This window comes from Pipistrellus hanaki, assembly GCF_964339955.1.
Source record: "Pipistrellus hanaki genome assembly, chromosome: 9".
Classification (NCBI taxonomy): domain Eukaryota; kingdom Metazoa; phylum Chordata; class Mammalia; order Chiroptera; family Vespertilionidae; genus Pipistrellus; species Pipistrellus hanaki.
This window is the reverse complement of record NC_140511.1, coordinates 14332968-14346141: the sequence shown is the minus strand read 5'-3', so window position 1 is coordinate 14346141 and position 13174 is coordinate 14332968. Positions and strand designations below refer to the sequence as shown.

Genomic DNA, 13174 nt, shown 5'->3' with positions numbered 1-13174 from the left:
TTTGTGGTTGTTTGCATGGTTGAAGTTGTTCTTTTCCCCATGTGCAGATTATAGCTGGAGGTTAAAGGCAAAGAGAATGCATAGAGAAGGCACACCTATTTTTTTAAGATTCAGACTTGGAAATGGTGCACTTCACTTCTGCTTATATTCCACTAGAGGCCCGGTGCACAAAATTTGTGCATGGGTAGCGTCCCTAGACCTGGTCGGTGACCAGGGTGGATCTGTGGATAGGGGCCCTCACTGGCATCCTTGGCTGGCCTGGGACCTGTGGGCTGGGGGAAGCTCCTGCATTGAGCATCTGCCCCCTGGTTGTCAGTGCACATTATAGCTACCAATCCTTCCACTGGTGGTTCCTCTGTTCAGTTGATTTGCATATTTGCTTTTATTATATAGGATTGGTAAGCTCTTAGACCCATGGTCACAGTCAATTGTGAAGGACACTAGAACATTTAATCTAGTTGGGTAGTCATGTATTGCTACTGTGGGAGAGTGGGAAAATGGATTTTAATGAACAGCTTGCACATCACTCCATCCATGTCCTTGTTTGGGTTAGGAAAATGATGTGGACTTGAGATAACAGCACTTGAAATGTGAAGTCATGGGAATGAATGAGGTTGCCCAGAGAGAGTGTATAGCATAGTGTTTCTCAACACAGACACTGTTGATACTTGGGGCTGGGTAATTTTTTGTTGTGGAAGTTATCCTGTTCATTGTAAGATGTTTAGCAATATCCCTGATCTCTACTCACTAGATGCCAGAACTCCTGTGACAAGTCAGAATGTCTCCAGTCATTGCTGGAGAGAAATAAAGAAAAAAAAGTTTATATTTTGGGAACCACTGGTTCAGAGTAGGAAGGCTAGGGAGAAAGGAATATCAATATGTATGAGTGGCCAGAGGGGGAATGAAGCTCCCAAAAGGAAATGAGAAGAAATGGCTAAAGAAAAGGGAGAAAATCAGAGATGGTGTCACAGAACTGAGGGAAGAAAAGTAACTGTACTGATAAATGTGTAGTCTAAATTGATGACACATGCTTTGGATTTAGCAATAAGGATTTGATTGGCACCAATTGTTTTGGAATAGTTTTAGGGGAATGGTGATCTAGTAGAAACTAGATTAATGTGTTATAGAGTGAATGAGAGGTGAGAAAGTAAGGACAATGAATATGGGTCACTCTTGCAAGGAACTTGTAAGTTATAGGATAGAAAGAAATAATGTAGCTGCTAAGCAATAGCATGATTGCTGCAGTGGAGGAAATTTTTTCTTAAAAATGGGAAATTTTAACATACATAAATATGATGGGAGGAACCATGCTTTAGTAGGTATTTCATGAATGAAGGGTGAAATAGTGAGAGCTAAAGATATAACAAGGAAAGAAAATAATTGATATTAAAAAGTTCCTGAAAAGGTGGGACAAAATGGGAGGTGGATTCTGACTCAACATAAGAAAATCTTTCTAAGAGCTGTCCTCCTGTAGAATGAATTGGCAATGGGGATACCGTTCTAGTAATCTAGGTGAATGAGCTCTGATGGGATAACAGCTTAAACTAAGAATAGATGGTGACCCGAGGATATTTTGTTGGTGGGGATGGGCATTCCTGAATATAAGGATTTGGACTAAGTGGACCACTTAAGGTCTCTTCCTATAACATCCCAATCTTAATTAGCATTTAAATTTCAACATGGGTTATATTCACCTAATAAGGCTTATTGATTAGGTGTGGATGCTTTATTTCTTAGATATAGTATAGCTTTAAATATACTTGTCTTTGATGTGTGAATTAGGTCCGCCGGGATCTTCACGTATCAACTGCTGAATTTACAGACTTGAAGCAACAGTTGGAAAAAGACTCAGTAGTTCTAAGTTTGCTTAAACAGCTACAAGAGGTCAGTAACTTCAAATTGAACTTTAGTGTTTTGGTGGGGAGAAAGTAATTTTTTTTTCTTGGTCTTATTAAATGTCTGTCTTCATTCTATGATATTTTTCATAATTTAAAAATAAGCAGCCAGACTTGAAATCATGGGTATATAAAATAAAATACCTAATAACTACTATCTTTTCAGTTTTCTACAGCTATTGAAGAATATAATAGTGCATTAGCAGAGAAGAAGTATGTCACTGCTGCTTTGCGTCTAGAAGAGGTATCAAATTCTTTCTCTAAAGTAGGGGTGTCGAACTCAATCAGAGAAGGGGCCAAAATCTAAAATCCAGCCTAAATCGCGGGCCGAATGGTTTACTGAACAGTCATAAACTGACAATGTCATACACTGACAGCGGAGTGCAGTGATGACAGCGCGGTGCGGGCCACATTGCAAGGCCTGGCGGGCTGGATTTGGCCCGCGGGCCTTGTGTTTGACACATGTGCTCTAAAGCATGAACAGCCCTAGTAAGTTTGGCTCAGTGGGTAGAGCGTCTGTGGACTGAAGGGTCCCAGGTTTGATTCCAGTCGGGGACACATGCCTGGGTTGCAGGCTTGGTCTTCAGTGGGGGTGTGTGCAAGAGGCAGTGGATCAGTGATTCATATTGATGTTTCTATCTCTTCTTCTCCATTCCTTTCTGAAATCAATAAAAATATATTTTTTTAAAATAATAAAAATAAAGCATGAACAATTACTACTATTTTAGTTTTTAGCCAAGTTTGTTCTATCTATTCCTTATCATATAAAAATAGAGGCCCGGTGCATGGATTTGTGTACCAGTGGGGTCCCTTGGCCTGGCCTATGGTGATAGGGCTGAAACCAGCTCTCTGACATCCCTCGAGGGGTCCTAGATTGGAAGTGGGCACAGGCCAGGCCGAGGGACCCCACTGGTCCACAGTCCCAGCCAGGGAGGGACTGCGGGAGGGCTCCAGAGCGGGTCCGGCCCATCTCTCCCAGTCCCAATAGCTGGACCCCAGCAGCAAGCTAACCTACCTGTTGGAGCACCTGCTCCCTCGTGGTCAGTGTGCATCATAGTGACTGGTCGAATGGTTGGATACTTAGCATATTAGGCTTTTTATTATATAGGATATTCTAATTGCCCTAAATCCAGATGGAATGTTTGACAATGATTCCATTTCACTTCTAGGCACAGAAATGCTTGAAGTTATTAAAATCCAGAAAATGCTTTGATTTAAAAATGTTAAAATCTCTCAGCATGGAGCTCACTGTACAGAAACAGAACATACTCTATCACCTTGGCGAAGAGTGGCAGAAACTGATTGTGTGGAAGTTCCCACCATCAAAAGGTGCTGCTGACCTCAGGTGGACTGCTTTGCTTAATCTGCCTGGACCAGTTTGGCCTCTGAATATATGCTAAATATTTTCTATTGGTATATGAGAGATATCTACCTTGCAAATCTATATTGAGTTCTCATATTAGTCCAAATGTTTGTTAGGGTGAATTCATTTGGGTCTCTAAAGCGTCTTCACTTTATTTCCTTTACATCTCTCTGTCTGTCCCTTTCAGTAGGAAGGGGCAGAGAAGAGAGAAGCTTATTGGGTGGGTGGGGTCCATGTGGTGAAGGTATGAAAGACCACACAAAGCTTCCATTGCACAGTAGGATGATCTTGTTCCCCACAAGCCCTAATCCCAACAGTCTGTCTTGGCAAGAGAGCTTAAAGAAGCTGTTCAGCTATTCTCTCTTGCTGAGGAAAGAAGACTGGGATCAGTGAGACAGGGATTTGGCTCAATTTTTCTCTGTCTTTGAGGGAAAATAGTGATAAAATCATGAGATGGGGTGCTTTGCCAGATGAAGAAATAGTATAACTCTGGCCCTGGCATTTATTTGTATAACTATTCTCAGCCCCTCTGCCCATCTCTGGATCCGAGACCCCTTCAATTCAATCCGAGACACAAAAATGAAACCTTTCAGGGTATACTATTAATAGTATGTAAAGGACATGGCATTAAACCTGATATATTTTTTCAACACTACTCTTAAAATTTAGTCTGTTTCAGGGGATACCTCACAGTCTCTTCTTGTTCCCTTTCCCATATTCACTTTGGCCTCCATACACATACACACACACACACACACACGTATTTTAGGTATCTATTTTAAAGGAAAGAATCTGGAAATTTTTAGATTCTATTTCTAAGCAAACTGTAAAATTACGAAAAGATAGCATGTTTTTTTTTTTTTTTTTTTTTTTTAACAATTGTTTGAAACAGTAACAAAGAACAAAAAAGAGGTCTTACGTGAAAGTAGGGTCTCACTTTCATTCCTTGCCTTCATTTAGTCATTCAGTACATATTTAACAGCATATATTGTAGGCGCATCATCTGTTTTTGCACTTAGTTTGATTATTTGAACATACTAAAAATGCAATTTTCTGTTTTAAAATGATGCCAAGGACATATATGTAATAACATTTGGTTGCATTGGAAGTGTATTGTAGTACAACTACATATTTAGGACCTGTGTAGAGAATGGGCCCTGAGGAATAGAAGTAGGAATATCTTGCATTGCTGAGACAGCTGATATTTTTTCCCTTTTTCTTAGATACCAGCAACTTGGAATCTTGCTTACAAACAGAACTTTACTTATGCACTGAACAATCTCAAAATGAAGAGAAGCCCCCTATGCCACCAACCAGTTCTGTCCTCTTGGCATTTTCTATTCTTGGAGAGCTATATATCAAGCTTAAATCATTTGGTAAGGGACACTGCTTTGTTCCATTTACATGAACTCTCAGGTCCAGTATTAAAAGAATGACAGAAAATATAAAATACTAGAGGCCTGATACACAGAAATTTGTGCACTTGGGGGTGACGGGGGAGGTCCCAGAGCCTAGCCTGTGCCCTCTTGTAGTCCAGGACCTCTCTGGGGATGTCCACTTATGAGGGACAGGCCTAAGCTGGCAGTCAGACATCCCTCTGGCAGCCCGGGAGCCCTCTGGGGATGTCCGACTGATGGCTTAGGCAAGGCGTCAGTTGGACATTCTTAGTGCTGCCACAGAGGCAGGAGAGGCTCCTGCCACCACTGCTGCAGTTGCCAGCCATGAGCCCGGCTTCTGGCTGAGTGGCGTTTCCCCCTGTGGGAGCGCATTGACCACCAGTGGGCAGCTCCTGCATTCTCCTGCATTGAGTATCTGTCCCCTGGTGGTCAGTGCACATCATAGCAACCAGTTGTTTTTGGTTTTTCCGCCATTAGGGTCAATTTGCATATTACACGTTTATTATATAGGATTCTCTGGATGACATTGATGATATATCGTAGGGTTTGGCCTCATGATTTATCAGATGGAATTGTCATAAGTATTAGCCTTTTTCTTAAGGGCTATGTTACTTTTCTTTGTTTTTTTAAACTAGCTGCTGCTGTTTATCTTTTTTTTTTAATAACTTAAATAAAAATCTGTAGATAATCTGGGAAACTTCAGTGGGAAAACCTTCAGTGCATAATGTATGGTGTGTAATGTCATTTTTTTTTTTTACTGTTAAACTCATATTTTTTTTTACACACTTTTATATAAAAGTTTATTCTAGTGATTTTTCATGAGTGTTCATATAATTTTTCAGGGCAGATGCTGCTGAAGTACATCCTTAGGCCTCTGATATCTTGCCCCTCCCTTTCTGCTGTGGTAGAGAGCCAGCCTAACCTCATCATCATACGTTTTGAATCTGTGATGACTGACTTGGAGCATCCGTCACCATCTGAAGTTTTTGCAAAGGTCAGACTGGTACTGGAAGTGCTGCAGAAACATCTTCTAGGTATGTATCTCCAAGGGTTTTTTTATATTTTGGAAAAGTCATTATGGTTTTTTAAAGTAAATACTATTTCAAAATAGATAAAATAACCACAATCTGAGTAGAAGATTAGAGGTGAGGATATGCCATGGAAAAAAAGTAGTTACCTTCTTATTTCTTGTTCTACTTTGTATTTCTTCTCTGCCCTATATTGACAGGTAAGGTTATCATTGTTACCCCAGATTCTATGTTTGTAATGCTTAGTTGAATTCTAGGATGCCCTTGACTTCTAGTAACTTCATATTTTGGAACTCTTGCTCTTATTATAGGAGAAACAGAAATGAACCAAGTGCTGGATTACATATTTTGGTGGGAAAGTCCTTTCATGTGACATAAACAAACTAGGGTTAATGTAGGAAATGAATGACATCCAACAGAAACTATTGTTTAGGTCTTTATATATTCACATATGAAATAGCCAGTTTCTGTATTGCTTAAATCATTTTTTGGTTGTCATACTAATAAAAGTAAAGTTTCTTCTGGTGTTTTAATATTTTTTGTGTTGGTTTGTTTTTTGTTTAGTCAGTTTGACATACCTTTTTTTTTCTTTTCTCAGTTGTCTTATTGAATGTTTAAATCAAGCATTCTTGCTGTGGAGAGACTAAAACAGAAATTCTACTATAGTTTATATGTCTTCTTGGCAGTCATATACTAGTACATAGGGAATAAATATGCAAGGAATTCTTTCTAATTTTGATAGTAGATAATAAAAAAATCTCAAGGCTTGTATAAATTAGCAAAATCCCAGGTAGTTTTCTTGTTCCTTCATTTAGGGAGATAATAAATACACGTTTATTTTTATTAGATATAAGCAGTGTTTTAAACAAAATATCCAAGGATTGAAAGAAACCAGAATCCGAATATCTCCTCTATAACACTTCCATCAATTGACCATAAAACCAAACTGAGCACCTTTAGTGAGAGGATCATTTTCTCTTGAGGCATTGTATTTTACTTTTGGGCAACTCTGAAGTTTTTTATTTTTCTAAAAATCTTATCTCCTTTCTATATTAAATACTATTATCCCAAACACCCATATTTCACATTAAATCTTTAGGGTAGTGGTTTAAAAAAATGTATTTGAAATACACTGCCTTGTAATGTCTGCTTTATTGATGCTGTTTCTATTATATGGAGCTACATAGAACAAGTCTAATTTCTATTACACATGATGGACTTTAAAATTCTTTATAGGAGCTGTTATTCCCCTACATTTTATCACCCCTATAAACATCCTTAGGGTTTGTTTGTTTGTTTGTTTGTTTGTTGAATGACATAGTCTTAAGTTTCCTTTCCTCTTTATTGATAATGTAAATATATTCCATTTCTTCTATAGTCCTCTTACTAAGGTATAGTGTTCAAAACAGAATGAGTATTTTAGGTGTAGTCTGAACCAATTCAGAATACTGTGGGAGCATTTATGCTCTCCTCAGTTCCATGGTTCTTACAGTATAGCCAAAGACTGCTATTGCACAGTTAACTCATTGAGCTTAAAGTAAATGTAAGTCATATGTCATACTCAATGTAAATTGCTACTTTTTTTATCTATCACTTGCACTTGATTTTTTAAAAATTCACCTTAATCTTTGTTAAATTTTTCTTGATACAATTTTATAGTGTTTACTATTCCTTCTTTATCTGAGTGCATAATTGTTAGTCATGTTTTCTTATAGTTCGAGGCCCAGTGCATGAAATTTGTGCACATGTGTTTTTGTGTGGTTTTTTTTTTTTTTTTTTTTTTTTGTGTGTGTGTGTGTGTGTATGTGTATGTGTATGTGTGTGTGTGTGTCCCTCAGCCCAGCCAGCACTCCCTCCAATCTGGGACCCCTCAAGGGATGTCTGACTGCCCATTCAGACCTGATCCCATTGGACATCCCTCTCACAATTCAGGACTGTAGGCTCTCAACTGTTCGCCTCCTGCCTATCTGATTGCCCCTATCCCCTTCTGCCTGCCAGCCTGATCACCCCCTAACCACTCCCCTGCCAGCCTAATCGATACCTAACTGCTCCCCTGCTAGCCCAATTGCCCCTAATTGCCCTCCCCTGCATGCCTGGTCACCCTCAACTGCCCTCCCTGCAGGCCTGGTCACTCCTCACTGTCCTCCCCTGCATGCCTGGTCACCCCCAACTGCCCTTCACTGCAGGCCTGGTCCCTCTTCAGCTGCTGTACCCTGCAGCCCTGATTGCCCCCAACTGCCCTTCTTGCAGGCCAGGTCGCTCCCAACTGCACTCCCATGCACGCCTGATCACTCACAACTGCCCACCCCTGCCGGCTATCTTGTGGTGCCATCTTGTGTCCATATGGGTCAGTCTTCTTTAATCACTTGGGGGCGGCCATCTTGTGTGTTGGAGTGATGGTCAATTTACATATTACCTCTTTATTAGATAGTATCTAAGTCAGTAATGATACTGTTGCCTGAAATACGGCCAGAGCGGGTGGGTGTTCTGAGGAATTTCAGTAGAAACCACTTGACAGTTTGACCCTTTTTCATTAAATTAATTAGTATTTAACCTGTTGTTTTGCTTTTATTTTTTATTGAATTCAGAGAGGAAGGTAGAGGGAGAGAGAGATAGAAACATCAGTGATGAGAGAATCATTGATTAACTGCTTCCTGCACACCCCCTCCTGGGGATTGAGCCTGCAATCCAGGCATGTGCCTTTGATCAAAATTGAACTTAGGAGGCTGGTGCTCCATCTACTGAGCTAAATCGGCTAAGACTTGTTTTTTTATTTGTAACTTTTCTTAGTACCTAGGATATTCAGAGCAGAAGACAACTTAGTATTGGCAGGTGCTTTTCAAATATCATTATGCATTTTAGGCTTTAGTTTCTCTTTTACCATTCATTTTTTCCCTTCTGGCTCAGAGACCATCAAATCGTATTTAGACTTCTTATTTCTTTTTGGAATCCTCTACTTTCTTTGGGGTTTTACTTATTCTGAAACTTCATAAAGCCTTTCTTTTATATTTGAATATTTTTTTTTTCTTTCATATTTTCTTTATTATTAAGCATGATTATACCAACAACAAAGAAGCTTTTAAAAGAAGAGAATGAAAATTCTTTTGGATAGAATTTGGCAAATGGGTGTTTATATCCTTTAAAGTAGGATTTCAACTTCTAGGATTAGGCCCTAAAGAAATAATCAGTCCAAATCAAATGTGTGTGTGTGTGTGTGTGTGTGTGTGTGCGCGCGCGCGCTCGTGCATGCACGCGCCCACACGCACCCGTGTACATGTACATGTATATGTGTACGTGCATACATATTTTGAAATTAATATTAATATATATTTTTGTATGAGTTTGAGGGAGGAAGAATATCAACCAAATTTAAAATGTGTCACAGACAAGAAGAGAAAACAGATAAGTTGTGGATATGGAGAGGGTAAATTTGGGGTTTTCTTTATAAACCTTAGTACTGTTAGTTTTGTGACAGCAAGCATAGTTTGCTCTTATCATGATTTTCTATAAACTATAAATTACTAAAATGTATGAAGAAGCAGAAACTCAGAGTATACAAGTAATTATAGAAGAAATTTGAAAGTTTGTTAAAGACTTAGCACTAAAAAGGTCACCATTAGGCACCAAAGATTTATGGCTAAATTTTGTGTGTTCTTCAAATTACAGATAATCCCTTTTTAAATTAAGCTCTTTGGTCAATAGAAAAAGAGGAGAAGTGCCCTAATAATTTTTAAAAAACCAGCCTAGCCTAGCTGGCATGGCTCAGTGGTTAAGTGTTGACCTATGTACTAGGAGGACACTGTTAGTTTCCCGGTCTGGGCATATGCCCAGGTTGCAGGTTTGATCCCCAGTGTGGGGCGTGCAGGAGGCAGCCGATCAATGATTCTCATCATTGATGTTTCTGTCTCTCTCCCTCTCCCTTTCTCTCTGAAATCAATAAGTATATATTTTTAAAAAACAGCATAAATTTAATACCAAAATGTAATAAGGGTTGCTTACTCACAGATAAAAAAATATGGAATGATTTTACTTTTGATTTGTAAATGCAAACATTAAGAAAAATTAAATAGTGCCTTTAAAAAGGACACATTCTGACCAAGGGTTTATTTTAGGAGTGCAAAAGATGGTTCAGCATAAGAAAGCTACCAAGCAGTTCATTATGTCAACATGTCATTGCATCATTAGATATGGAAAATATGCCAACATTTAGTGCAATTTTCCAATAAAAAACTAAGCAAAATAGGAATATCATCATATTTAATAGTTCGGTGAATGTTTATGATATGATCCTAAGGCTGGGGAAAGGTACAAAATGGTTTATATAGTGTGAGCCAAACTTTCTTCTCTGGTATGTTTGCATATATCCATTTAACAGATATTTATAGAGGAAGGCGATGTACTAGCTGCTTATATTACTTGGTAAAAGCATTTAGGTGCTGCGGTCTAAGTCAGCATTGTCTAATAGAAGTAAAATGCAAGCTACATAATGTAATTTAAAATTTCTAGTGGCCACATAAAAAAGTTAAATGAAACGTAAACTTCCAATTTAATAATATATTTTATTTATCCCAATATATCCAAAATATCATTTAAATATATAATCAATATAAAAATTATTAATAAGTGATTTTACATTTTTATATGAACTTTTCCAACTCTGGTGAGTTTTTTATACTTTAAGTGCATTTCAATTTGGATGTAAATTTTCCCTAGAAATACTTGGTCTGTATTTAGATTCATAAAATTTACAGTGGAAAAAGTAAGTTCCATGTCTAAGTTGTTCCAAACATAGTGAAAATTTAGTTGAAAAGGTAGGTTCTCTGCCGAAACTGGTTTGGCTAAGTGGATAGAGCGTCGGCCTGCGGACTGAAAGGTCCCAGGTTCGATTGCGGTCAAGGGCATGCACCTGGGTTGCGGGCACATTTCTGGTCGGTTTTTTCCTCATTGATATTTCTAACTCTCTATCCCTCTCTCTTCCTCTCTGTAAGAAAATCAATAAAATATATTTTTAAAAATAAAAATAAAAAGTAGGTTCTATAGCAAAGTTGTTCCAGGTATACGAAAAAATTTCCAATAGCTGTGTTGACTACCAAAATAATCATTTTTCTATAATATATATATATATTTTTTTTAGTTTACCCCTTTTAAATGAATTGTTTTGACTTTAAAGCAAAAGCATATTAGTTTTAAAACTGTGGCTGAGTTAAGGAAATTCACTAATTCATGTACCAATTTACTATTCTTAACATAGAATTCAAAGTAGTTTTGCATAAAATTTTACAAAGTTCTAAATTTATCAATATCAGAAAAGCATTCTTTAAGTTCTTTTGGTATTTTTTTTTTAAAATGCTGGAGAGTGCATTTTTTAAAAGAAATATATTTTATTGATATTTTACAGAGAGGAAGGGAGAGGGAGAGAGAGCTAGAAATGTCAATTAGAGAGAAACATCGACCAGCTGCCTCTTGCACACCCCCTACCGGGGATGTGCCCGCAACCAACGTACATGCCCTTGACCGGAATCGAACCCGGGACCTTTCAGTCCGCAGACCGACGCTCTACCACTGAGCCAAACCTGTTTCGGCTCTTTTGGTATTTTTAACAACCAGTTTACAATTAAAATCTTATGCATTTTGAATTTTGTTAGAAAAATTATAATATTATTATTGATATGTACTGTGAAAAGGTTTAATTTCAATATCAATTCTTTTTTTATTTTTTATTTTTTTAAATAAATCTTTATTATTCAGATTATTACAAATGTGTTCCTCTCCCCCCCGCCCCCAATTGTTCCCCTCCACCAGGTTCCCACTCCACCCTCTGTCCTTTCCCCATCCCCCATTGTCCTCATCCATAGGTGCACTGTTTTTGTTCAGTCTCTTCCCGCACCCCCACTCCCCTTTTCCCCGAGAATCATCAGTCCACTCCCTCTGATTCTATTATATTCACCAGTTAATATTGTTCATCAGATTTTTTAATTCCCTTGGTTTTTAGATTCACTTGTTGATAGTTACGTATTTGTTGTTCATAATTTTTATCTTTATCTTCTTCCTCTTCCTTAATAACTCCCTTCAGCAATTCATATAATTCTGGTTTGGCGGTGATGAACTCTTTTAGTTTTTTTTTTATTTGTGAAGCTCTTTATCTGGCCTTCGATTCTGAGTGATAGCTTTGCTGGGTAGAGTATTTTTGGCTGTAGGTTCTTACTAGTCATCACCTTGAATATTTCTTGCCATTCCCGTCTGGCCTGCATGGTTTCTGTTGAGAAATCAGCTGACAATCGTATGGGTGCTCCTTTATAGGTAACTACCTTCTTTGCTCTTGCTGCTTTTAATATTCTCTCTTTGTCTTTTGCTCTTGGAATTTTAATTATGATGTGTCTTGGTGTGGTCATCCTTAAATTCCTTTTGTTTGGGATTCTGCGGGCTTCCTGGACTTGTAAGTCTATGTCTTTCCCCAGGTGGGGGAAGTTTTCTGTCACTATTTCTTCCAGTACTCTTTCGATATCTTGCTCTCTCTCTTCTTCTGGGATCCCCATAATTCTGATGTTGGTTCCCTTGAAGTTGTCCCAGAGGTTTCTTACACTATCTTCAACTTTCTGGATTCTCTTATCTTCTTGCTTCTGTGGAGGAGTGTCCTCTGGCTCTTTATGTTCTAAATCTTTGTCTTGATTCTTGCGATCTTCAATTCTGTTTTTAGGACTTTGTGTAGTATTTTTTTATTTCAGACAATGTTTTCTTCATTTCTAGTTGATCCCTTATTATTTCTAGTTGCTCCCTTTTCATATCCTCATAGGTCTCATTTATTTTATTGGCCTTTATTTATTTATTTATTTATTTTATTATTATTATTTTTAAATATATTTTATTGATTTTTTTACAGAGAGGAAGGGAGAGAGATAGAGAGCTAGAAACGTCGATGAGAGAGAAACATCGACCAGCTGCCTCTTGCACACCCCCTACTGGGGATGTGCCCACAACCAACATACATGCCCTTGATCGGAATCGAACCTGGGACCTTTCAGTCTGCAGACCGACGCTCTACCGCTGAGCCAAACCGGTTTCGGCTATTGGCCTTTTTTTTAGGATATTCTTGAATAACCTTATAACTGTAGTTTGGAACTCAATGTCCAATCTTTTCTTTTCCTCCATCTCCTTCCATTCTGTCCTGCCACTTGTCTGCATTTTAGTTGTTTCCCTGATTTGATGGAATAGTTTTGTGTGCTAGGTGTTCTGGTAGAGCCCAGTAGCACAGCCTTCCCAGTTACCTGTGGTGGATAGTCTTGGTGTAGCCCTTTGTGGGCTGTGTGTGCAGTCTTGTTGGTAAGCCTTGCTTATTGTTGGTATCACTGGGAAGCGTTGATCTCCAAGCCAATGGCTGTGAGTATCAGCAGTGTCTCAGCTAGGAGGGCTTCTGTACTCCGCTTGGATGGGGTGGGGTCTTGGGGTGGTGCAGTCAATCTTTGGTTCCCTGTCAGTCTCGCCTTAGAAAAG

General features: G+C 38.4%; 1 protein-coding gene across 1 annotated transcript in view; it reads left to right on the top strand.

Moving 5' to 3' along the window:
- ZW10 (zw10 kinetochore protein) overlaps positions 1 to 13174 on the top strand; it is a 37598-nt gene that overhangs the window by 7029 nt on the left and 17395 nt on the right. The window contains exons 3-7 of the mRNA XM_084893729.1: positions 1783 to 1884; positions 2062 to 2139; positions 3065 to 3224; positions 4482 to 4634; positions 5498 to 5689. Of these exons, the coding sequence (XP_084749855.1) occupies positions 1783 to 1884; positions 2062 to 2139; positions 3065 to 3224; positions 4482 to 4634; positions 5498 to 5689 (685 nt within the window). The remainder of the gene's footprint in view (positions 1 to 1782; positions 1885 to 2061; positions 2140 to 3064; positions 3225 to 4481; positions 4635 to 5497; positions 5690 to 13174) is intronic.